We start from the raw sequence: 27,287 nt of genomic DNA, 5'->3' as shown, positions 1-27,287 counted from the left end.
TTCAGTCACAGCTGTGAGTGCTCAGCAATTCTGGAGATCAGACCCTAGGGGTCTCAAGTCAGACACCCAGAAAATGCAGAACATGCAATTAGTAATAGTGATCACGTGTGATGAGTTTGGATTAAGTGATTTGCCAAGCATCACACAGGATATGTGTGGCAGAGGCAGGGATAGAATCCAATGCTCCATGGCACCATTCATCTGCTTCAACCACAAAGCCTTCCTTTCTCTTCCTACTGTCCCATTTCATTCATTACACGCCTTCCAATTTCTGCAACAAATGAGGTGGGGTCCTCGAGACAATAGGCACATTAACCACAGGACCCTGATTCACTCCCTGAACACTGTCCATTTTGTGCACTGAATGGGGAAGGGGTCCTGCGGAAAAAATAGCATCTGATCTTGTCAGTCAAGTCTGTATCATAATGCCTACACACATGGGGGAGCGAATTAAGGTTGTGCAGGCAATTTTAGCATGTCCTAACTTCTTAGTGCTTGGCTTTGCAACCTTAATGTTCTTTTAACTTAGCTTTTTGTGTTCTTAAAAAGCCAACTGAAAAAACAATCCATCCTATGGAATCATATTGACACACAGGTGGATCACCAGCAGGGCTGAAGCTTTTAGATTCACTGCACAGACCTCGGCCTCTTGAGTTAATGGAGTGACTGTCTCCATCACACCCTCTCAGCACCAGCCTCAGTTTCCTCCTGCCTGGCCCTTGATTCTTCATCCCAATCCCAGTTTCTCCTGCTCAGCTCCATGTCCCAGTCCCCCTCACCTCTCCTTGGCATCATGTCCCAGCTTCGCCCCCCCTCGCCACCCCCTTCTCCCCACAGGCCCCGCTTGTCACCCCTCTGCATTAAAGGTGGTCTGAGTTCTCCTCCTCACTGCTGGGCCCAGTGTGGGTCGGTGTCACTGAGAGCACAGGAGAGAGGGGGTTCCCTGCTCTCAGTTCTGCTCCTGAGCCTACAGCAGCCCCTGTAGCGGAGCGGGAGAGTGCTTGCAAAGCAATTCCTGCTCTGCTCAGGCCCTGGGCTGGAGCATGCTCAGCACAGATGGACTCACTGAGCAAATGGAAACTGAAATGTTCAGAGGCTCATAACTTGGCCAAATTTGAGCAAATATTCACAGAGGTGGCAAAAAAAGCACAGCCGTGACAGTGGAGTGACTTCCCTGCCCCATTTCAAGTCCCTGCACCAACACATGGAGGCGCTATACTTCCGAGCAAAATGCATGTGAGAGGGTTTTTTTAAACAAGAGCAAAGACAGCCCATCTTTCCTCATCTTATTATTGGAAACAGCTGAAACCTTTTTGCTGAAACTTTCCAAAAAAAAAAAAAAATCAGCCTGAGGCAGACGCCCAGCATGGGAAATTTCACCCCAGCAAGCTAAAGTTTGGCAAAGTTGCAAGCAACTGAAAGCAGGGTCTTATAACAGAAGGGGTCAGACAACCTTAGTGACAGACATTGCTGGTTATGCTGTCTCTGAAAAAGCTTCACTGCCTACCTCCCACCCCATCAAGGTAAGGCAGTATTGTTACCCCGCTCCTACAGGCAGGAGAAATGACTTGGATCAGAAGCCAGGTCTCATAGAATCATAGAATCATAGAATATCAGGGTTGAAAGGGATCTCAGGAGGTCATCTAGTCCAACCCCCTGCTCAAAGCAGGACCAATCCCCAACTAAATCATCCCAGCCAGGGCTTTATCAAGCCTGACCTTAAAAACCTCTAAGGAAGGAGATTCCACCACCTCCTTCGGTAACACATTCCAGTGTTTCACCACCCTCCTAATGAAAAAGTTTTTCCTAATATCCAACCTAAACCTCCCCCACTGCAACTGAGACCATTAGTCCTTGTTCTGTCATCTGCTACCACTGAGAACAGTCTAGATCCATCCTCTTTGGAACCCCCTTTCAGGTAGTTGAAAGCAGCTGTCAAATCCCTCCTCATTCTTCTCTTCCGCAGACTAAACAATCCCAGTTCCCTCAGCCTCTCCTCATAAGTGTTCCAGTCCCCTAATCATTTTTGTTGCCCTCCGCTGGACGTTTTCCATTTTTCCACATCCTTCTTGTAGTGTGGGGCCCAAACCTGGACACAGCACTCCAGATGAGGCCTCACCAATGTCAAATAGAGGGGAATGATCACGTCCCTCGATCTGCTGGCAATGCCCCTACTTATACATCCCAAAATGCCATTGGTCTCCTGCTTTCCTGCCGCTTGCTCTGCACACTAGACCTTCCTGCCACGCAACAGCATTATAAAGTGTTTCTCCAATGTACATCATTCAAACTGTTCTCTACGGAAGAGTGGCTAGTGGTGGACAGGATCCCGGTAGGCACTATACAACTCTCTAATGTTCATCTCAGCTGCCACTAGGTGCTGCTGGTTGTCTACAGAAATATAAGAGCAAACATATTTTCTCAGCGTTTTCCAGGACTACCAGCTCCTGTAGGTCAGAGACTACAGCAATGAGCCCAGTGATCAGTAATGGGGTTAGACACATCCCCCTTCTCAGGCAGAATCCATTCTAGAAGCGGGACTAATGCTGTGTTTCCCCACTGGCTCAGCCTTTGAATTTGCAGAGCTGCCAGAGAGGGGGAACTGGGCTAGGAGATGTGGGTCTCTCAGACATTGAGGGCCCCTTGCTCCCCGGGGTGTCACTAGGTGCCTAAGTCTGGCACAGCCTCTCCAGACATGCTTTTACAGCCTCTAGATTTCTGGTTTGCAATTTCTGCTGGAAAATCAGCCCCCCTTGATTGATGACTCTGGTTAATGAGCATTTAGATGAATGAATAAAGGAGGAACCAATATGTTGGTCTTGATCTGGTCCCTCAGTCCTCTTTGTGCCCTGCACAAGGCCAATCGCCATTGGCATCGGGGGTAGGGGATGGCAGGGCAGTCTGGAGGGGCATTGGCAGGGCTATGTGTGGGGCCATGGGCTGGAATAGTATTGGGGTAGTAGGCAGGATGGAGGGTCATTGGCAGCACTGGGGTGGAGCCTAGGGCTGGAATAGGAGGGGGGCGGCAGGTCAGGCTGGAGGGCATTGGCAGGGTTGTGTGTGGGGCCCAGGGCTGAAATAGCAGGGAGGCAGCAGGTCAGGATCAGGATGTATTGGCAGGCAGGTATGGAGGCCCAGGACTGGAATAGCAAGGAACCTGCACAGAACTTGCCTGCATTATGTTCTACCAGCCATGTTCTCCCAATTGCCTCCCTCAGAGACACACGCCCTTCCTCCTTTCCCTTAGCGGCCTGCTATGCTGCATTTAACCACAATCCAGAGTGTCCTCAGATCTAATTTAATTATGACAACTGCCCTTCTGTTCATCTGCACAGGTAGCTTTCCCACCTGCAGGCTGGTCTTCTAGCGTCCAGGACCCACCCTCAACCCTCTACTTCCAGCTCCACTGAACAAGGAGCAGGACCCTGGAATCCAGTGGACTTAGCCAGGCTGCTGGCCTCCCGTTCCCAACTCTGCTCAGCAGGGATCACTTACACGGTAGTCGGTGGAGGTCACATAGAAGATGGGCAGGAAGGCCAGCCAGATGATGCACGTGGTGTACATGGTGAATCCAATGAACTTGGCCTCGTTGAAGTTTTCAGGGCATTTCCGGGTCTTAAAGGCATAGACTGTACACAAGATGATCAATAGCACATTGTAGATCAGTGAAATGAGCATGCTGGAGTCGCGGTTGTTGCACTTGAGGGTGACAATGTACCTTTTGTCAGGCTCCGTCTCCTTCCCAGTGCCGGGGGTCTCCACCATGAGCCAGATGATGACGATGATCATCTGGCAGGAGATGAGGGCCATGCAGATGACCACCTGTGAGGTGGGGCTTATGAAGCGCAGGCGCTGGACCCCTTCCTTCACCCCGCTGAAGATCCGAGCGATCCGGTTGGTCTTGGTTAAGAGGGCGGAGTAGCAGACCGCAAAGGAGGTTCCAAGCCCCAAGCGCCGCAGAGTGCAGACCTCGGTGGAGGGCTTTGCAATGAAAATGAAAGTCATGCTGTAGCACATCAGGACCCCAGTGAGGAGGATGTAGCAGAGTTCACGGCCTGAGGCCTTCACAATGGGAGTGTCATTGTTCTTAATGAAGACACCAAAGACAAAGAGGGTGGAGAGGAAACCCAAGCAAGAGATCGTAACTGGCCCAATGGCCCAGACGTCTTTCCAGCGGATGTATTCTTGTGGTAGCTCATAGCAGCCATTCAGGGTACCGTTGGGCCAGTACCCTAGACCACAGTCCATGCAGGTGAATTCATCCAGCAGGTATTCATAAGGCTGGCACGGGATGCATATCCAGCAGCACATGTCCCCTGGCTGCATGCTCTTCATTTCATTCTTCTTGCAGGGATCGCTGCACTGGGACACAGGAACAGAGGTCTTCACCCAGGGGATGAGGGTGGTGTTCAGGGTAAGCCCTTCTGCCCAGTAGCCCACCTTCTGGTATCTATATCTCCCATCTGCTCTGTGGTAGTTGAAGATATTGTAACGACCGATTCCATCACCATAGCGATCAAATCGAACGATGCCTTTGGTGTCTGCTGGCCTGAATGGAGCTGGGTGAGGAGGAAAAGGATGAGAGATTCAATGTAAAGGGAAGTTGGGCTTTTTTCCAGTGGGTTTCATGCTCAACAGATTGGAACATGGCACATTTTGTCCACTCTCTCTCAGGGGGCGTGTTTAGACTAGGATTTAAAAGAGTGCTGTTAGTTCATGTTATCCAGACTCACTGCTCCCGATACTCCAACTAGCTACAGCAAAGCTAGCTCAGGGCTTTCTGCACCAGCTGCCATCACACCCTGTGATTGCCACACAGACCTATCCTAATTAACATCTTCCAAACCCTGAGGCAAGACAAAGGGAGTAGCACTTTAGCATGTGCTACATGGATGAGTTAATGAGGAGAGGGAAACTTTAGGGTGCATCTTCACTGGGATAAAAGGTGTGTCCTTAGTACCTCATGTGGTCACTAATAGGAGGTAAGATCCTAGTGAAGATAAGTCAGTGTGTGGTTTTAACATGAGTTAGTAGGTCCCAATAGGGACTGTGGCTATATCTGCACGGGGCACTGGGAGTGTGATTTGCAGCTTGCATAGACATACTGATGGCAGCTCTTATTGAACTAGTGTGCTAAAAATACAAGTATAGCCATGGGCAGCAGCAATAAGTGACACCGGGCTAGCTTCCCTGAGTACATAACAATGGGGGCCAAGTGACAGCTTAGCCTATGCTACCGCTCACTACTGCACATGCTACCATGGCTTCACTTGTATTTTTAGTGCACTACCTCCATCTGCGCTAGCATAAGTGTGGAGGACTCAAACCCCTAGCTCCAAGTGCAGATGTCACCTATGAGGGAGCCCAACCTCACTTCTGGGTATGCTAAAGAACAACTTGCTTTGCCTTGACCAACATTTTAGAAGTCGTTAATGATGTAAGCAGAGTCTGGATGAGCTCTCCCCTGATATCGAGTGGCGCGTTGTGGAAAAAGACTTCAGAAGCTGATCTTGTTTGCATGGACACATCCACCCTACCTAAGTGCTCAGCATGATGGGACTGCTTGCCCAAATGATCACTTGTGGCTGGTGTTGGATCCCCAGTCTCCTTGTTATTGGGGCAGGAGTAATGAAGGGTTATTATCCTTGTTGTGTGAACTGAGGGCAGCAGAACTGTACCTGGCATAGCCCAATGGAGGGACTCACCCTCAACTGAACAGCACTTGCTAGGCGGGGAACCTGGATTCCAAAGCCCAGTGAGTTGAGTGAGGGTGGGGATAGGTGCTTGTACCTGATGGTACCTTGTACTCTATGCTTGTCCTGTTAAGTGTCCTAGACACCATTTGACCCTTCCTCTCTCCATGGTATAATAAAAGATCTAATTTAGACTTAATTGAGAGGTTTTTTACACACTGCAGAGCTGAAAAGCACTGATACCTAGGTATTAGACCTACTTTGGGACAGTGTCTCTATTGCAAGAGACTACCCAGTGTGCACACCAGCAGTGAGGCTCTCCCACTAACAGCTGAACTCTGTGTTAACTGTGTGTGTGGAGGAGGACATGAAGACATCTTAGTGAGTTGGCAGCTGGCAGAGAGGTGTGGTAAGTGGCTAGCAGGGCGGCTGATGGAGAGGTGCGACCAGCAGGCCAGCTAGTGGAGAAGCGTGGCAAATGGCCCGCCAGGCAGCTGTTGGAGAGGCATGGCAAGCAGCCTGTAGACAAGCTGGTGGAGAAGGCCAGAGCAGAGCCCCACACAGGTGTAGCAATTGGCCGCTGGGACAACGAGCGAGTGCCCGAGCAGTGCAGCGTGTAAGGTGCCTCCTTACCCCCCCTTGCCTTCCACACAGGGTGGGAGGTGAACTCTGTGGATGAACCTCTGAACTCTGGGGCTGCACTGGCCAAGGACAGCAACTGTGAATGGGGTACAGAGAAGGGATGGGCATGTTAAAGTGACTCTTGGGTTGCTGGACTTAAGACCCTTAGGGGAAAAGGACACTGCCCAACTTACTTGGGGGTGGGTCTTTTGCTCATGGTTTGTGTTTATGAACCTAGTTGAGGTGTTTTCCCAAATTAATGCTGAGTTAATTCCCTCCTTTTATTAAAAGTTTTTGCTACACTCAGACTCTGTGCTTGTGAGAGGGGATGTATTGCCTCCTAGAGGTGCCCAGGGGGTGGTGTGTAATTGTCCCAGGTCACTGGGTGGGGACTCGAGCCAGTTTCTGTTGTATTGTTGAAAAGGAACCCCTAGATACTGAACCCAGCCCTTGTTGCTGCTGGCTCCACCTGGCAGAAGGGTAACAATTAGATCACACAATATCCTCAACCAACTAAATCTCTGCCTTTGCCCACACTAAATGCTAAGTGATGTTTAACATGTTAATTAATGTATTTGAGTTAACAATCTCATTTCCCCACCATATTGCAAAGCCACAATGGCACATCTGATTTGAGCTGAGCAAATAATTCACAAGTAATTTCTTCAAACAAATTGACTTCTTTTTCTGTCCACGAATAAATCCCAGCATTATCAAAGCTATATATTTTCAGAACCATTCACAATTTTCCTTCAGCAAATTGTTCTTAGCCTGCAGGTTGCACAATTTACAAATGCAACAATGTAATCTGTAATATGCAATTTGTAAAGTTATGTTACTAATTTATGAGTCTGTAACTAAAGCTAGATATGGAAGTTACATTGCGAACATTTGAATATTCACAATTCATGCTGTTGGTCAGTTACATAAACTGTCCAGTCAGAGAACATATACTATGCCACATGATTTATTAACCAAAGACAATATGAATTGCACATTGTTAATTTTACAGCTGATTATACCATCTGGAATTTGTTTTCAGTGACTGCTCCAGCCTTCAAGCTGAAATTTGCTTGCTGTATTTGCACTAGTAAAGGAGCACTCAGATGTAACCAGAATGGGGACAAAAAAAGGTCACAAACACACATAAATCCAAATTCACTTTTAGATTTGAGCAAATATTCAACGACTTTTCCCCCCAACGTGCCTTGGTTTTATATTCACCTCTTTATAATATTATAGTACCTAACAATAACATGCATATTACTTTTCACTTAAGTACATCCTTTCAACTTGACAATCAGTTCACTCCCCCACCTCTGCTGTTATCTCAGGTTGGTATTAAACACGTCACATGAAAATAGTACATTTATCTCCATGAGATTCCTCCCCAAGGAGACCGATAATAGAGTACACTTATCTAAGCAGCACTAACTTCCCCGACATAAGCCTGACAGCCCAAGGCTGCTTATATATGAAATCAAATATAGGTAAGTCCACAATCTCTCTCCCGCTATGTGGTCTCTTGATTGCCAAGCTGGGAGATGAAGTATATACAGGTTCTCTGGCAAGCCTGCTCCCATTACTCTTCATAAGATTACTGAGAGGGGAACTGTGCCCGAGTTATGCTGGACAGCAGCTCACTGACACCAGACTGGGCCCTGGGAAGCAGAGACTAGACATGCACCTGATCTGCCCCCTATGCTGGGGCTGGGAGCAGGGCTGATGTATCCAGCTCTGCTCTAGCTGGAGAGGGGGTGGACTCAAGGAGCTGTTGCTGCCCACACCAGTATACCTGAGAACTGGCCCCTGAACACGGATGGAAGATTACATGGAGCAACGTGTCTTGAGAATAAACTCAGGACAACTAGTGGCTGATATGCCAGCCTTCCAGCCACACCTAGCACCCTCAGGACTATAGAATCATAGAATCATAGAATATCAGGGTTGGAAGGGACCTCAGGAGGTCATCCATTCCAACCCCCTGCTCAAAGCAGGACCAATCCCCAACTAAATCATCCCAGCCAGGGCTTTGTCAAGCCTGACCTTAAAAACTTCAAAGGAAGAAGATTCCACCACCTCCCTCGGTAATGCATTCCAGTGCTTCACCACCCTCCTAGTGAAAAAGCTTTTCCTAATATCCAACCTAAACCTCCCGCACTGCAACTTGAGACCATTAGTTGTCGTTCTGTCATCTGCTACCACTGAGAACAGTCTAGATCCATCCTCTTTGGAACCCCCTTTCAGGTAGTTGAAAGCAGCTATCAAATCCCCCCCCCTCTTTCTTCTCTTTCACAGACTAAACAATCCCAGTTTCCTCAGCCTCTCCTCATAAGTCATGTGTTCCAGTCCCCTAATCATTTTTGTTGCCCTTCGCTGGACTCTTTCCAATTTTTCCACATCCTTCTTGTAGTGTGGGGCCCAAAACTGAACACAGTACTCCAGACGAGGCCTCACCAATGTCGAATAGAGGGGAATGATCACATCCCTCGATCTGCTGGCAATGCCCCTACTTATACAGCCCAAAATGCCATTGGCCTTCTTGGCAACAAGGGCACACTGTTGACTCATATCCAGCTTCTCGTCCAGTGTAACCCCTAGGTCCTTTTCTGCAGAACTGCTGCCTTGCCATTCTGTCCCTAGTCTGTAGCGGTGCATGGGATTCTTCTGTCCTAAGTGCAGGATTCTGTCCTTGTTGAACCTCATCAGATTTCTTTTGGTCCAATCCTCTAATTTGTCTAGGTCCCTCTGTATCCTATCCCTACCCTCCAGCATATCTACCACTCCTCCCAGTTTAGTGTCATCTGCAAACTTGCTGAGGGTGCAACCCATGCTATCATCCAGATCATTAATTAAGTTATTGAACAAAACCGGCCCCAGGACCGACTTTTAGCACACTCCGCTTGATACCGGCTGCCAACTAGACATGGAGCCATTGATCACTACCCTTTGAGCCTGACAATCTAGCCAGCTTTCTATCTACTTTATAGTCCATTCATCCCGCCCATACTTCTTTAACTTGCTGGCAAGAATACTGTGGGAGACCTTATCAAAAGCTTTGCTAAAGTCAAGGAATAACATATCCACTGATTTCCCCTCATCCAAAGAGTCCGTTATCTTATCATAGAAGGCAATTAGATTAGTCAGGCATGACTTGCCCTTGGTGAATCCATGCTGACTGTTCCTGATCACTTTCCTTTCCTCTAAGTGCTTCAGAATTGATTCCTTGAGGACCTGCTCCATGTTTTTTCCATGGACTGAGGTAAGGCTGACTGGTCTGTAGTTCCCTGGATCCCCCTCCTTCCCTTTTTTAAAGATGGGCACTACATTAGCCTTTTCCCATTCATCTGGGATCTCCCCCAGTCGCCATGAGTTTTCAAAAATAATGGCCAATGGCTCTGCAATCACATCTGCCAACTCCTTTAGCACTCTCGGATGTAGCGCATCCGGCCCCATGGACTTGTGCTCATCCAGCTTTTCTAAATAGTCCCGAACCACTTCTTTCTCCACAGAGGGCTGTCACCTCCTCCCCATGCTGTGCTGTCCAGTGCAGTAGTCTGGGACCTGACCTTGTTTGTGAAGACAGAGGCAAAAAAAGCATTAAGTACATTAGCTTTTTCGACATCCTCTGTCACTAGGTTTCCTCCCTCATTCAGTAAAGGGCCCACACTTTCCTTTACTTTCTTCTTGTTGCTAACATACCTGAAGAAACCCTTTTTGTTACTCTTAACATTTCTTGCTAGCTGCAACTCCAAGTGTGATTTGGCCTTCCTGATTTCACTCCTACACACCTGAGTAATATTTTTATACTCTTCCCTGGTCATTTTGTCCAGTCTTCCACTTCTTGTAAGCTTCTTTTTTGTGTTTAAGATCAGCAAGGATTTCACTATGTAGAGATGCATGGTGTGATGTTGCACTCCATGTGTTTTATGGAAATATGTTTATGAGTGTGAATATGTTGTAACTGGAATATGCTTTGTGCAAAAGATCTCTTGTAAGGTATCATAACAAAGGTTATAACCTATTTCCACCGAATGGATCCGATGAAGTGAGCTGTAGCTCACGAAAGCTTATGCTCAAATAAATTTGTTAGTCTCTAAGGTGCCACAAGTACTCCTTTTCTTTTTTAACCTACTGCATATATTCCTTCTATTTGTATGCATGTATCATTCTTGTATCTGAAGCTAGAAATATGAAGTATAACTCTGAGGTCCTATTGTAATTATGCAAAGTGTGGGCCATTAATGGTGGTTTAGAATCTTGATGACTCCCATTGACCCAGACAATTGATTGTAAATAGTTTATTTACCCGCAAACCTTCCTGTGTACAGTGTGGGCCAACCCAGGAAGAATGGAGACTAGGGGTCTTACAGTGACATGTGACCATGTCACATAATACTGGACTCCATCTTAATCCTTGTACTTTCCATTGATGTGGCGGGGTGGGGACAAGCACAGACAAAAGATTCCCACCTTGTGTCAAATCTGTAAAAGGGGGGTGGAGCAGGACAAAAAGGGTTGCCAGTCATGAGAAAACCCCTGCTTACCACCTGAGATGTCATCTGAAACTAACAAGTACTGTACCGGGGAAAGATTGGCCCCAGACTAGGAAGGAGTCTAGTCTGTGAAAGAAGCATATTGGAACATCTCTGAGGGTGAGATATTACTTGTAATCAGTTTCTTAATGTATTAGGCTTAGACTTGCATGTTTAGCTTTATTTTGCTTGATGACTTACTTTGTTCTGTCTGTTTTTACTTGAAACCACTTAAATCCTACTTTTTATACTTAATAAAATCACTTTTGTTTATTAATAAACCCAGAGTAAGTGATTAATACCTGGGGGAGCAAACAGCCGTGCATATCTCTCTGTCAGTATTTTAGAGGGTGAACAATTTAAGAATTTACCTGTATATGCTTTATACCAAGTAAAACGGATTTATTTGGGGTTTGGATCCCATTGGGAACTGGGTGTCTGGGTGCTGGAGACAGGTAACCTGCTAAGCTGTTTTCAGTTAAGTCTGCAGCTTTGGGAGCATGGTCCAGACCCTGGGTCTGTGTTGCAGCAGGCTAGCGGGTCTGGCTTAACAAGTCAGGGTTCTGGAAGTCCCAAGCTAGCAGGGAAAATGGGCTCAGAGGTAATTTCAGCACATCAGGTGACAGTCCCAAGGGGTCTCTGTGACTGAACCTGTCACACATGGGCTCCTCCTTATCTCACCGGGATGTGGTGAGGATAGCTATGGTAAGGGCTGTATGCTGCCAGATAGCACAGTTATGGAGGCCGGATAATTGATAGATTGATAATCATTCTACCAGGTATCTAATGAGCCTGCCCTGGAGGAGAACACTTGGATAGCTCCTCCATCCAGTAAGTGCAGGCCTTCACGGTGTGCCAGTATAATGCCCATCTCAGGAGCAGGCCAGTCCTGTAGAGAGCACCATTTTCTCCTAGCTGCCTATGACTGAATAAAACCCAAAATGCAAAGGAGAATAGACTGGAATAGACTGAGTCCTCTTTGTTTCTGTGACATCTTAAACCAGTGTTCCAGAGTTTCTTACAAACGATACATCAGGGGTAAGAATCCGCCGTACACAGGGTCAATACAATGTAGTCTCGTCAGAATAAAGCCTCTGAACAGTTTTAAATTGCTTTGACTTATATCTGACTGCTCTGCCCCTGACAAGAATGCTGAATCTAAGGAAGAAGAGCTGTGACTGGCCAATTCTCCAGGCTCACCTGGCCTAGCAGAACTGCCGCTGGAACTGATTGTTTAGACAGATGTCCCAGAGGAACAGCAGAGCTGATAGGAAAATATGTGATCAGCGACTACAAATATTTTGGTGCTGAATATTAAAAACTCAAACAGATTATTGAAAGGAATAATGGAGGTGGCACCGCCCCAAGGTGCCTGGGAAGCTGATGGTCAGCTGAAGAAAATCATCTCATAACCCTTCCAGTTAGTCAGTCATTCTTCAGAAAATTAGAAGAAGCTGAACCCAACACAACGTTCAAACACAACATTCAACCAATCTGAAACCTGAGACCCTAACTACACCCTCGTGCAGCAATGTTTGTGTCCCGATGCAACGTTATCATGACACCTGATGCAGCGGTTTCATGCCATCAGCCTGGCAGAGTCCATCATCAAGAGGCAGGAGAAGCGTGTGAACTCCTGGGCCAAAGAACTCTGGGCAAGGACCTTATCATGTGAGGAATCACAGACCCAGTGTGCTCAGCAAGTTTGGCTTGTCTGGCTCAGAGGTGACCAGTTGAAATCCCCAGGCTTTGAATTCTCCTAGTTAAGCCCTCTGATTTCCCTTGCCCGTTCCATCCCAACCCCTTCAGTTCAGCCACCAATCCCTATTGAGGCCCTGGGCTTACCGTCAAACTTGACATTGAGCATGAAGTCCTTGTAGAACCTCTTGCCATTAACCGGCTTCATGGAGTCACACAGCTTGGTGGCATTGGGGCACAATGCCTGGTGCATGTTATGGAGGGAGTGGGCCATGGCGTAAACAGCATTGACCACAAACATGATCTTGGACTCCTGCTCAAACTTGCCTGTCTTCAGCGAGTGCCGGCTGCAGTCCTGGGTATGGAAGCTGCACTGGAACTTGTGCTCCCAGAACTCCCGGAACCAGGGGTTCCGGCTGTTGTTGTAGGGGTTGAGGTTCCGGAAATAGATGGCGAACTCCTGGATGGGGTAGGCCGCCAGTTCAATGGTGATGGCCCCCTCCGCCACCAACTCACTTCCCGCCACCACACTTTCCAGGGCACCCCAGCCATCACTGGCTACCCACATGAAGGAGACATTGATTCTCTGCGCAGCTGCCAGTAGCTCCCGGGCATCTTCGCTGCGGGTGAACAGCACTACCACCCTAGCGCTGGGTTTCTGCAGCAGGGCTTTGATCACTCCGTCAAAGGTCTTCTTGTTCATGGAGCGCCCCACCTTCTCGGAGGTGGCGATGCAGATGTTGCGGGCCCGGGCTTCCAGCTCGAAGGCCTCAATGCCAGTCTCGCCGTAGTCACCCTCCGAGGCCACTGTGGAGACATAGGTCCAGTTAAAGAAGCGCAGGATCTCGGCCATGGCCTTAGCCTGGTAGAAGTCTGGCGGGACAGTGCGGGCAAAATAGTCGTAGCGAGACTTGTCACTGAGCTTGGCGCTGGTGGAGGCATAGCTGATCTGCGGGATCTGGAAGAGTCGCAGCAGGTTGGCCACCTGGATCAAAGGGGGAAAGAAGGAATGGGTGAGGTTACAAGGTGTACATGGGAGCAAGAGTGAGGCAGAGCATCCTGCCTCCATTTACTGAAGAGAGTGTTATCGACCTGGTGAGATGCCCCAGCAGTTTTCCTGGGAAATAACTACAGCTGGTCCTTTAAGGGTTAGAGGAGAGAAAACTTCTCCTTTAAGGCTCCTAATTGGACCTTCCATATTCTAATCCTTAGAGGGCCAGATGTAGTCAACAACATTCATAATGTATAAGATTAGATTGCTTAGGGAATTTTTGAGGAATCCCAATGGATGTTTTTAAGACCAGGATAGACAAATACCAGTCAGGGATGGTCTAGGTATACTTAATCCTGCCTCAGCTCAGGGGGATGCATTAGATGACCTCTTGAGGTCCCTTCTAGCCCTACATTTCTATTATTATAAGCACCCAGATAATATAGTGATGAACATGGTAGAAATGCCTATATCTGAGGATCTCTGATGCCCAGATTCCACAGTCATTGGTGCATTAGAAATGGAATGGATAGGATGTGTCTTCTTTGGGTACACTTTATACTAAGGGTACATTTATAAATGGTTTGTATACAAAGGATTGATAGATGTCAGAATTATGTTACAGATCTGAGTATTATGTGTTATATAGGTTGTTATAAGCACATCATTAGAAGATGTTTTATACACAGATGGTTTTAAGCCATGGTCATTAGCAATCTACTGACCTGTTGGACTCTAACAATTGGTCAATCATTTAGTCCAAGGTCTATGAATGCTTTGTTAACCCTCCGTAAGGTATTGACCCTGATTGTGAAGTGTGATCTATTTTTTAGCTGTGGGATGGGGGCCCGCTGGTGGGGTGCTGGCTATGCCCTGCTCTCTATTCACAGGTATTAATTCAGGATGAGACAGGCCAGGACCACATAAATCAGATACAGTCCATACAATAATCATTTTTCAATACCATCGACAGCTGTAAAATGACGACATTACTATGGGTAATTAATTAGCCCTTACATTGGGTTTCTGCTCCTGGGGCCTGTCTCACTAAGAGAAGTAAAGGCAATGGACACAAACCTTTCCAGAATCTGTTCATCTCAGGCACATATCCGGAGAAGTAGTGATTTCCAAGCAGAGCCACTCACTCTCGTAGGAATTAAACACTGTGCTTTCCATTAAAGCGCCGGTAAGGTCAGAAATGTGACTGTAAAAGTGGCCCTTTTTATTCAATGGCTCTGAGCCCAGAATGCCTCCTAGTCTTTATAGGCTGATTCTAATACAAACATGCTTCTCTGTCTCTTAGCCCTGGAGACCCCTCATGGCAACGATGTCCAATTCATGTCTCTACATCCCTACAGACCCAAAGCGCCACTCACCTGCCAAGCCCACTGACCAGAAAGGAAAGAAAGGCATTAGACCAGTGTTCCTCGTTCTACCTCCAGCACAGCTCCAGTCCCAGCTCCACTCTGCCCCCAGCCCATCTCCGCCTCCAGCCCAGCTTTGCCCTCATTCCCTCTCTACCTCCAGTCCAGCTCCACTCTGCCTCGTACACCGCCCCCAGCCCAGCTCCAGCCCCAGCCCAGCTCAACTCTGTCCTCTGCTCCACTCCCAGCCCAGCTCTGTCTCTAGCCCCAGCTCCTCCTCCATACTCAGTTCATCCTACGGCGCTGCTTTCAACCCAAACTCCTTTGCTAACTGTGTAGTATTGGAGGGTGTGGGGGGGAGATGCAGACAGCTTCCATTACTGGTAAGGGGTGGCACGACAGGAAAAGTTTGGGCACTACTGCATTAGACCCTCGGCATTCTAACATTGCATCAGTCTATGTGGTGACATCACAACACGATGCAGTGTCACCACCTCTTGTTGCACGTTCACAACGTAAGAATTGTGACTCATCTATCTGATGACGCTCCGCCACCTCAACGGGTGACTCTCCAGTAGTCAAAGCCTGAGAGCCACCATGGTTCAGTGATGGAGAGTGAGCTGGGTTCTATTTGGCCTCATATAGCGTCACCTGCACTATCACTACATTCCAAGCACAGCACCTTTGTTACTGGCGACGATGGAATAAAGAACCCAGCTGGATTTTCAGAACCAGGCAGAGTTTGGAAAAATCAACTTTTGACTTGTAAATGGAGCCAATTAGGCCCTGAATCTTGATAATTTCACACATGCAATCCCATTTCTCATTCTCATGGATGTGCAGTCACAGCAACTGCAGACACAAAAGTTGTCACAACTGTGCATAGTCAGTGTAATTGCACATGGAGATTATGCACCTGTATTTTTCATGCACAGTAGGGTGTCTGCAGTTATAAAATTCCAGCCCTTGATGGGAGTCATGGCTTCATTCCTGAAGTATCTGAAGAAAACAATTGGGTTTCTCCTCAGCTGGATGCTGAGGCTAAGCTGAAGGAGGCTCAAGGACCATGCATGCTGGAGAAGGATGTACCACAGCCCAGTGTCCAGAAACGGTGCAGTCTAAGCATATCTTGGACAAATGTTTTGCCACAGCTGGTGAAGCCACATCCAACCACACATGCACCCTATGAGACAGAGAAGAAGGAAGAAACCTGGTATCCCTCCCTCCCTCCCCAACCTGATGGAGAAGCCGGCCAGCAAACCTGGACTGGTGACTAAGCACAAAGTTGGCCATGTCCGAGAGTCCATCATCAGCCCCCTGTGAGGACTCCACAATGGGGATGATGCAGACAAGGGCACCAGGCAGACAACTGAGTGACAATCACCATGGAACTCCCCTCATCGTGCCATTTTTACAGGGTCACTTTTATGGAAACGTGAACAACCCCAGTGAGATATCAGAAAGGTAGCAGCATGTGGGATGCTGAAGGCTAGAGAGCTTTGATTGGTTGAAAGTGAGACCCTTCAGAGTTCTCTGAGTCCAGTAGCCAATCATAGCCTTCCACTTCCCAAGCGTTCTATCGATGTAACGATGCCTGTAGCAGAGCTACATGAGCATCCTGCATCCGATGAAGTGAGCTGTAGCTCACGAAAGCTTATGCTCTAATAAATTTGTTAGTCTCTAAGGTGCCACAAGTACTCCTTTTCTTTTTGCGAATACAGACTAACACGGCTGCTACTCTGAAAAATGAGCCTCCTGCTATTTCTTTTCAAAATATTTTTCAGAACAATAAACCTTTTTCCACTTCAAACATTAGATGTGAAGATAATTATCTGCAGTCTAGAGGGTGATAACCTGTCAGGCTTTCCCTACAAGTCACATCATGTTCATTGTCAGGGTGAAGGTCACATATGTCTGTTATTTTGAGTGACTTGGATGTTTTTTTCCTTCCAGTCTCCGCTCCTGTTGCACTGTGGTTTCCAGCTTTCTGAAGGAGTAGCATTATCCCGAGCTGGTGGCTTCTTCTGGGTTGTTTTTGTTTGGTTTTAATATTTCATATTTTGCTCTCTTTTGGGGAAAATAAACTGCTTCAGTTGCAAAAGCAGAAGAATACGCTGCAGGGAACACAACAGAACATCATAATCTTCAAAGTGTTTTGCAAGCATTCAGTAATTTATTATTATTAATTATTTGTATTGTTGTAGAGCCTAAGAGCCCCAGTCATGGACCAGAACCCCATTGTGCTAGGTGCTGCACAAGCACAGAACAAAAAGACAGTCTACATATAAGACAAGTTTCCAGTGAAGTATTATCCCGATCCCCATCATTTTACAGGTGGGACAACTGAGACAGATTCGGGGATTTGTGTCAGGCCACATAAAGAGTCAATGCCAGCGCCAGAGCTAGAATGCTCAGATGTGCGCTTAGCCCATGCGTCCCTCTAACATACCAGCACCTGCTAACCATTCCTGGTACAGTACTGGTGCAAAGCAGGCAGTGTGTTTGGGGGAGGTAAGCAGGGAGGTAAGCCTGTCACAACGACACTAAGTAGCTGGGGAGGACACTACAGAGCTGATATTGCAAGGGGGGTTGGCTGACATCAGTTTGAGGTTGCTTCCTGTCCTGATTTCCATGGGGCTCTCTCTCCGCATACAGGATATTAAAACTTGAAAAGCATTCTGAAATATTGAAAGCAATTTCAATGTGGCACCTCCCCAGCACACTACGATAGGGTGTATTCCAAGACATTGTGATACAATGATTTTGACCTGCTGGACAAAGGCTAAAAAGCGGCCTGGCTAGAACCTATGACAGCATTGTCTGGGGTGACACATGAGGCAAAACACCACCGAGGTGCCCACAGAGCTTCAGCTGGCAGCGGAAAGAAAAGGAGAACTGTATGGGCATAGAAAGGGAGGGGCCTTCCTGTATACAGGCGCTCCTTGCTCTTCAAGGGTCAAGGCTCCTGGTTGCACTGTCTGCTATTGATGAAAAACCTCCCATGCTCAGCCATCAGAGTGGGTCTTTAATGTGTATGATTCAAATGCCCTCCTGTCTCTGTCACCTGATATGCCCGCTGGCATGGTATAACATTGTGTCAGTGATGTCCAATCACAGCCATCACCTACACCCACCACCTCAGAACAGGAAAAGTGCACCCTAGAGCAAGAAGCCATACATCCAAGACCCTGGCAAAGGGGCGGCTGCCAGGGAAGAAATGGGCATAATAACTTTGTTTTGTTTCAATGTCCTGCAGTGAGATGGGAACTCAAACTGAAGTCCCTTTGGCTACCGTGATCCCTCGCTGTATCATGTCTAACAGAGACTGCACACTCATTCGAGCAGGGACCTGACTCTACTGTGTGCCAGTGTGCCATGCCCAGGTAGGTCACTTGTAGAAAGACTGATGGGCTTAAGGGTAGATGATCACATCTTCCATGACCACAGCCTCTTAGAGCTCCTGCCCCAGGATGGCTTCTGGGAGTGCCCAAGGTGGCATGGAGAAGGGACAATCCTGCCAGCCCTCTGCATGGGCATGTCCAGTGACCTCAAGGGGGGCTTCCATGCTCAGAAGGACCCCAAGGCTGTTTGCACTCCAGAACTTCCACATTCGTTCATCTTCATGTCAACCTACAGCCAAGGCTATGAAAATGGCAGCTACTTCCCACTTCACCATGTGGTCTGGTGGCAGGGGAGGGGGGCATTGTTCCACAGCATCCCTCTCAGAAAGCATAATCACATAATAGCTACGTAAAATATAGCTCCATCATAGTGAGACTGCTGGCCTCCGACCACGAGGGACGAGATGACCTGCTGAGATGAATGACCAGAAACAAACTATCCTGGGCACTGGTCATTAATCCCCCAGCATAGGGTTGCCAATTTTGGTTGGACATATTCAAGGAGGTTTCATCACATGACATGATCTTTAATTCCTGGAGACTCCAGGACAATCCTGGAGGACTGGCAACCATAGGAGTGACCCTGAACTTCAGGCATTACTGTGTGTTGTCAGCGAGATGTTTTGCTGCAGCTGAATTCCATCAGACTTCCAAGGTGGCAGGGAGATTTAAGGCACGATGAGACCACTGGCTTTTGCAGGGCGGGTGATGCTTTCCACTTCCCAATGTTCCTCCCATCCCCATTTCCCTTTCACCATGGAATCCCAGTCTGTCCATGAGGGGTTAAGACTAGATCCAAAGGATCAGCAAACACTGCTCATGAACACTCCAAAATGGGTTTCTAGTCCCAGTGCATTCCTGGGGATTTCTCCTCTACCTCTGCCCCCATAAGCAGATGGGATGGTTGTGGGGACTGAATTCCCAGAGAGGAGGTAGGGCCTTTCCCCTCTTGGGAACCCTTTCGCCTGCCTGACTTGGGGCCCTGCTTTTCATCCCAACACACACGCTGCTTGCCAATGATTAGAGAGAGGTCACACCAGCAGGTGGTAAGAGGAATTGCAGAGGCTGGGCCATTGCGTGGTTTGGCCAGGCTGAGCCTGGAGTGAGATCTCAACAGTAACATCATCAGAGGTGAGATATTAAACCTCCTGCTGAAATACTGCAAAATCCTCCTCTGTCAGAGCGAGAGACTTTATAAAAACTGCCTGTAAATGAACCCAGAACGTGCAAGACTAGGCAGGTGTGACTCAGGAATTGGAATATGTACATAGGGCCAAATGCTGAAAGAGGCGGAGCACCAGCAACTCATCTCGGAATACTTTCATCCTACAAAAGTCTCACCTATGAGCTGGTGTGGCGTGGGCATCTCTCAGCCCAGACCGATGAAGAGAAAAGAGCAGGAGAATGAAAAAAACAATGGGCTAGAGCAGAATAGCCTACTGCATGCGTCCAACCATTGAGATTAGAACAAGGGCTGGTGCATGCCCCTTCCTCCCTCCTCCAAACAGCTCGCGCTGGCCGCTTGCTCCAGATGCTCTGCAGCGATTCTCATTACCTTCAAAGGGGAAAAATCCACACTAATGAGGCTATTAAAAATACAGACTGTCAAAGAGGCAGGCAAGAGGAAGCCTGTGAGCTGATTGGCTAGCAAGAGTTGGTATCTGGGGCCAGTTTCTCAGCCCCTGATAATGTGGAAGTCTCCGCTGCTTAATTAACATGTAAAAATATGTTTTTAACAGACTATTACACTCCTCATGGCAATAAGGCACAAGAGACTGCGAATTACTCTGCATTGATTCACACCAGGAATCGTCATTGAAGGCACTTGACCGTAGGCATACAAGGTGCAAATTAATGGAGAACAATTCACTCCCTGTCATGTCCTATTGCCAAATGATCATAGTGCTCAGGCCTGCAGTCTGCCAATCACATTCTGGTTCCAGTGGGCTCCGACTCCTGTTAGGCACAAGTTGGGATCGTGCCAGGTTATACCAGTCCTGATTTAAAATGCAGAAGGCAACTCCTCACTGTGAGAAGGTAGAACTCCCAAACTCAGCTGGGAGCTATCTTGACAGCTGGGAGGTACTTGAGCATTTGGCTGTCCCAAGGAGATGGCTAGACATCTGGGATGAATTGAGATATCTTGGAGGTATCCAGGTATGAGGAGCTACCCAGATATCCGAGTTGTACCTAGGCACCTAGGACAGACCTTTGCTGATCTGGCAGGAGAACTCAGAGCCTCACCTGGGGGATGTCTTCCTTATCTTACTTGGAAGGACAGAACCTCTGCAAGCAACACCCAGTGTGTCATGTGATGAAGCTCAGCGGTACTTCCTCTTACTGTCAACTGGTTCAGCAGAACCCCACCCTTGCCTCCTCCCACTAACATCCTCAGAGCCTGCAGAGAGAGTGGCACCATGCGACAGCCACAGTCTCCAGGGAGTTGGCAAACTGACACCGACTGGTGACCTCCAGTGGGGCACCATTCTGTGGCTTTTCAGTGGCTCCCTCCAGCTCTCACGTGTGCCAAATCCTGGGCAGATGAGGCTCTGATGGGTTCTCCACTTTCCCCTCTTCTCATCAGACCCATTTGACCAGTTTATGGCCCCATTATCCACCTCTGCTCCATCTGTTACTCCAGAATTGGCAACTGGCACTTCTAGTGTTGGGTAGAAGGGGGAAATACCTAACACCAGCTGCGTATCCTCTGCCCAGTCCAGCAAGATCCAGACCCTTTGGAACTCCCTGCATGCTGCAATTTAGCAATGGGCTCTCTGAACTCTTGAGAACAGCCCTTTTTCACAATTTGTAACAGACATGATTGAAGGTCAAGGGATGGCACTTCCAGAACGCTGTCCAGGCATTGGCAAGTCATTAATGTCCATAATGATGGTGCCACGCAAAGGTCCCAATCAGGACTGAGGCCTGATGGTGCTTGGCAATGTACAAAAGCATATGGAAATGCAGTCCCTACCCTCTTACAATCTATTGTAAACCATGCTACAAGTGAATGTTAGAACCAGAAGGAGAGACGGGATGCAGGATATTGAGATTGTGTGGTCACACAGGGAGCGAGGCAAAGAGCTTCAAAGGTATTTAGGTGCCTCACCCCCCTGGGAGCTGACATCTAAGTACCTTTGAGGAGCTGGGCCCTACCACTCAATTTGCTGGTTCCAGCTCATGTGATGCTAAAAACAAATGAAGGTAAGGTTAGCAGGGATTGCTGTCCCCATTTTAGAGGTTGGCAAACCAAGCCCCTGAAAGGGGAAATGATTTGTTTTGCATTGCACAGCGAGGCACTGCCAGAGCCTGGGTCGCTTAGTTTGCAGCGAGGCTGTCTGTAAGCTTGTGCTTTTTATGACTGTCCCCATCAGTGGGCAGCTAATATCCTAGGAACTGCTGTGACCTGACTGACCCTGGTGCCCTCAAATATTCCTGGAATCTGGCTGTACAGAAGTTGAGCATTGCCAGGGAGTGTGCACGAGGTACACTCTGCTAACCACCGGGGTATATGGGGGAGTTCGGGGGACGGGGGGGTAGGAAAATCCAGGTCTGGCACAGCCATGAGCCCGCCTGCTCACTAAATGCTAGCGGCCAGCAGAGCTTTGTTTGTGCCATGAGCCTGCTTGGTAGAATGGTAGCCGGAACGACCCTGTCGCTAGAAGGATACCAGCCAGCACAGCTCTGCCTTTGCCACGATTCTGCCTGCTGCCCTTCCCTCCGTTGGCACTGCCCTTGCCTCACGCTCATAAGTTTTAATGCCACTTGGGCGAGATCGGCACTTTCCAGCATGATTACACTGCTGGGTCTGAAATCCCACAGGGCAGCACATTTCATTGTTCCCCTCCTTTCCCTTTGCCCCCCACCCCTACTACATCTTGCAGGCGTAACACAGGGCTGGGACAACGTATTGTCACAGGAAAGGCTGTTCTCTCCCGATTGGCCCAGGGAGCACAGCCGGAGCCAGGTGCACTGGAACTGTGCAGGGCGCCCCAGGGAGCAGGGAGGATGGAAAGCAACATGCCCCGTTTATGGGTAACGCCAGTGCTCCCACATGCTCATTCTGCCCTCAGAGGCTCAGCAGATACCCCAGGGGAGAACTGCACTGGGAATGTCCACCAGGCCTTTGTTAAAGAGAATTAAGCACCTTTGAAAGGTGCCAGCTGCAGGGCTGATGCAGCACAGCCAAACCATTCCCCTCACAGAGCCTCACTTCTGGCCTAAAGAGGCCAACCAGCTCCAGGGGCAAGAGGCATTTTCACTCTCTGTAGGGCCATGGAATCCTGAGCTTCTTTACTCAGATTGCCATCAGACTTCCAAACAGTCCCAATATAGCACAGACCCACATCCACTAGGAACCAAAGGTGAGGCCACCATCTTGTCTTACAGAGGCTCCCAAATGGCCCATCATACACCAGGACTTCCAGCCAATACTGACCTGGGCTGGATTTGAACCAGAGATCTTAGAGGGGGAAGGAGCTCTACCAGTTCCTTAAGCCAGCCAGTCTCCTGGTGATCACAATTCCCAATACATGTAAACCTCCCACCTTTAAGGAGCCACCGGCTACTACCCCTGAAGGGTTAGTTGTGGACTATGAAGCTGTGAGAGAAAGGCTCAGTGATTCCAGGGAAGACGCTGGTGTGAGAGAAGGATTTGTCCAGGTGCATGTCAGAGAGAGAGAGAACAAAACAGGTACAGATGTGCCCATGTTCACAGCTGTGCAGAGAAACGAGTGATGAAGAAGATGCCAGCCACAGACAGATAATGTTCTCTCCTGCAGTCAGCCTGAGGAACATCTACTCTCTTTCTAAAGACAATGGAAAACCAGATTCCCTGCTGTTTCTTCAATGCCTCACCGCTCCACACTCTGCCCCCCGTGCCCTGGGGTTCAACCAGGACATAAAAAACCCTGAACATGCCTTCCGAGGTCAACGTTTTCCATATCTGTGACCCACATAGATCTGGGTTGCTGCCAACCCAGCCAAGAACCAACAGCAGAGCAGTCAAGGCAGGTCTATTTTTGTCTCATCCGTTACCTGGGTTGACCAGCTTGACTGGCGATGTCGGTGTCCATTGTAACATCACAGCTCTCGTCACAGGGTGCTAATGATAGTATCCTAAAGGACCCTCAGCTGCTTGAAGGTGAACTGCCATCCCAGGGAAACGTGGTCCTCTCCTGAGATGCAAGGTGCCTGATGGGGGCACGAAAAAGCAAACCTCCCAGATGGAGTGCATTACTCACAGATAACACTCTCTTATATCTGGCTATTGAGAGGGGTAATATCAACCTTAGAAGTAGAAACTTCCTAGCCACAGATCCCTTTATAGGCACCATGTCCCTTCCCCAAGCCCGCTGTTGAGGAGAGGATCGTCTTTTGGGGCAGAATGTGGTAGATCTTCTGGAGAAACTATGGGTAATGGGGCAAAGGGAGAAGCCGAGGATGGCAAACCATGGGGAGCAGTTTTCCCCTCCCCTGCTAGGAGAGAGTAGCTCTCTCAGGACACAGCTGGGGGATCCACTGGAGGAGAAACCTAGGGTTGGTGTGGAGAAGAAGCCTAGGATTGACTGACTCCATCCACCTCCTCACTCTCAGTAAGGCAATCTCTTGTTCAGGATGGGGTCCACTGCCTGCCTTCACTCCCCTTCCATTCCATCAACTCTCCGGCATTAAATTCCCTGCTTCTCCTCAAACCCCTGAGCGAAGAGGCTGATCACCGAAGGGTTATATTTCCATCCAAACCAGGCAAGGAAATGGAGAGATATTCTAAGTGTGTCTGGTACCAGCCTTTGGGACCAACACCGCAGGTGGGTTGCAATTGCTCTGACTGCAGAAGGGCTGAAGCCATCGATGATGAGGGCACTAATGAATAAACTTGCAATTAAACTGAATAACGGGGGTTGCCGCCTGTAGACAATGCCCACCAAAGTCAATGCAGCCAGGCCGAGCCCTGCGATTGGATTTCTCTCCCCCTGTGGCAGGTTATCCCCTAACTGCCCATTGCACTGTCCTCTGCAGCAGCTGGCACCAGCCCCTGGATTCACTGGCGCACTAGTCTGATCCTGGCTGGGCAGTCCTGTGTCTCCCCCTGTCTCTGTGTATGTCCGCCTGTCTCTAGGAGCCAGCCTCTGCTCTCAGTTACACCTGTCTCTGAGGCAGACGGCAGCACACCCGGTCTGCCTGGCTCTAGCTCCCACACCTGTTCTTTTAGAGCCCTGACAAGCTCAGGGAAAGTCAGGGTAACACTGGTAGGCGCTGAGGGGAAGCCTCACTGATGGGTGGTGGGGACTTTTCATCTTCGCTGGGCTGCAGCCGTCAGTCCTGCAACCTCCCTTTCATCCTTACGCTGAGCAGCTCTTCTCTTTCCTTCCTCCATGGTGGGCATGAAGGCTCTGGAGGGCAGCCCCAGGAAGAAGCCCAATGCCAGGCGCTGAAGAACTCCATGGTCACGGACCCTGCCCTGGGAGGCAGGGATGGTGCTCAGAGGCAGCTCTCGGCAGCCCCAGACTTCCTGCAGCAGCTGGGTGCTCCAGACCAGGCAGCAGCTATGGATGTGAGTATCCTCCATCTCGCAGGTGGGGTTTCTTTGACTGAAAACCCCCAGGCACAGCTCAAGGGGGGCTGCGGGTGTCATCCAGCACGGATCTGCCACCCGATGGTGCCCTTCACATCTCTTTTAAAGACATCCCCCTGCTCTGGAAGCCAAAGGGGGCTTAGATAAAAGCTAGCAAGAGCTGAATGGCCAGTGCCAGGACATGTAGCATGACCAATGGAACTGGGAAAACTGGGTCAGATTTCAGGGGGAGCCTGGCTGGGGGCAGCCTCTCTTCTCTGCACAGCTCCAGGAATCCTTCTGGTTCTCTGTGATGGTCTTTTTCTGCCAGGCCCAGAAAGCTGGTTCCGGTTCTCCATTTCCACTCCTCCCACTGCAGAGCACAGAGGCAGGCCTGGACATTCCTTCAGAGCCACAATGGCCCCAACGCCCTCCCAGCATCTCCCCCAACAGGCCTAGCGGGATTCCACCTTCTCCAGTGACTATGGCCAGCCAAAACAACAGCGCACCCCGCGGGCATTGGAGACCCTTCCTGCAGGCTGAGGCTGGTATTTTAAGTCCCTATAGGGCCCCCCAGAAGTGGCAGTGTGCATGGTACTGTGTCAGCAGCTTCACAGACCTTTGATTGGTTGCTCGGCTGGATCAACCCCAATGTGGCAGCTAGTTTTGGCTGGTCTCTTAGGTGTCCACTTATGGCCTACATGGACACCTATGTTTGGGCAAAAAGGTGTTCAATAAACATAAAGTGGGTGTCATGTCCCCTTCTAGGGGCTAGACCACATAGAAGGTAACAGCCTACAACTGCTATCAGCTAATGGAGCTTTTCCTTTAGCTCAAGCAATAGAAGTCTGAGCTTTAGTGCAGAAGGCCCTGCGTTCAGACTCTGCTGGTGGCCTGTAGCTGAGATCATTACAACACACAGGAGTGACGGGGGGAAACAGATGTTACGTCCCAAGTTTGCACAGTGTTTCTGACTCAATGAAGAGATGGATGCTATTCTGTGGCTGCCTCTCCCATAGCGACAGATGGTTTCCTGCCTTCTCTTCACAGCAGAAAGCGATCTCTCCCACTCTCACTCCCGCACCAGAGAAGGACCCCCCAGCAGCAAATCCGCCATTACCATCCAGTTGTGGTGGCAGGGGGTGCTCACCCAGCGAACGGTGCGCCAAGCGACGCTCTGTGTGCTGGTAATCCAGAGGTAGTGGTGCCGGGTGTCCTTCCGATGGAGGGAGGAGAGGAAGGTCAGGGCGCTGGCAATGTATGTGAGGCCCGTGAGAGCTAGCGTCCTCCTGCAGTCACTGGTCAGGATGTGGCATGCGAGGAGCCAGTACAAGAAGTACCAGAGGGCAGTGCTGGTTATCCAGAACAAATGGCAGCTGTACTCCTGCCGGAGAGAGGCTGCAGTATTTGCAGGGAGCAGCCTGGTGGACGGGGGGCGTGGACCTGAATATTGAGCTCATTGTTGGTTAAGCCAACTCTGTTAAAGTCGTGGGAAAGGCTCTGTGTGGAGACAAGCACGGAGAGTGAAATAAACACATTCCCTGGAAGTGAAATACCAGTCAGGACGTGATTTCCTGTGAAAGCCTAGGGGCAGGTGGGCAGGCAGTGGGCCTCTGAAAGTGGACAGGCCAAGCTGGTGTACAAAGGCGTGATCCAAGCACTGTAGGCCTCCACATTGGGAATGTAGCACCTCACCGGGTAGCATAGGCAGCCGTCCATACCGGGTCTGTTTACTCCATGCCAAGACCTAGAGAGCCCAGCTGGCAGTGGATGCTAGAGAGCCCAGGCATCAGTCTGCATCCACCAGCCTCAAGAACTTTGCATTGCTCACAGAAGAGCCCTGCGACGTCCACCAGACCAATTCTGGGGTAGCCTCCGAGACCTTATCCGCTCAGGAGTATGCTGGGGTGGCTTCTGAGACCTTATCCACCCAGTGGCCTCCACAATCTTATCCCCTCAGTTCCTAAGAACTCAGCTCGACTCTGAACTCCTCACTGAGGTTTCTTTATTGGCATGCAATCAAACAACACTTGAGTTAAGTAGGCTCAAGAGTAGAGGGTGGGTACAGGGCATACCCCCCATCCCCAAAATTACACAGCAAACTTCTTCCTCTATAGACCTTCCCAGATTAAACTACATGTACTATACACTGCATCACACGTTTAAGGATTGACTGTACGATCCCCTTATGGCATGCTCTGTCCACGCACGACTTACTCTTTACATCATCTTTATGATCCCAATTTATCTTGTTGCTTGTTATCTTGGCCATTGTAGATGGTTCCCTGGGGGTTCCCCCTTGTTTTAGCTAGTGCGGACATTCTGTTTCCAGGAGGCTGATTCATTTACCTCCCTAATCCTGTCTCCTGAGAAATGAGGATTCATTCATATCAAGTCAGGCCTACAACCACTTATAAGAAAATCACCTCAC

At 49.0% G+C, this 27,287-nt stretch overlaps 2 protein-coding genes across 2 annotated transcripts in view; one reads left to right on the top strand and one right to left on the bottom strand.

The window, feature by feature from the left end:
• GRM2 (glutamate metabotropic receptor 2) overlaps nucleotides 1-27,287 on the bottom strand; it is a 72,476-nt gene that overhangs the window by 5,042 nt on the left and 40,147 nt on the right. Inside the window, exons 3-4 of the mRNA XM_038411475.2 lie at nucleotides 12,695-13,532; nucleotides 3,496-4,559 (exon numbers count right to left, since the gene is read on the bottom strand). Of these exons, the coding sequence (XP_038267403.1) occupies nucleotides 3,496-4,559; nucleotides 12,695-13,532 (1,902 nt within the window). The remainder of the gene's footprint in view (nucleotides 1-3,495; nucleotides 4,560-12,694; nucleotides 13,533-27,287) is intronic.
• Nucleotides 25,882-26,310, top strand: IQCF6 (IQ motif containing F6). The gene is given in 1 exon segment (XM_038408934.1): nucleotides 25,882-26,310. A coding segment is annotated over 1 exon segment (429 nt).

Source organism: Dermochelys coriacea, chromosome 7 (assembly GCF_009764565.3).
Source record: "Dermochelys coriacea isolate rDerCor1 chromosome 7, rDerCor1.pri.v4, whole genome shotgun sequence".
In the NCBI taxonomy this organism is placed as follows: domain Eukaryota; kingdom Metazoa; phylum Chordata; order Testudines; family Dermochelyidae; genus Dermochelys; species Dermochelys coriacea.
Note: the sequence above shows the minus strand (reverse complement) of the source record. Positions and strands in the feature narration are given on the sequence as shown.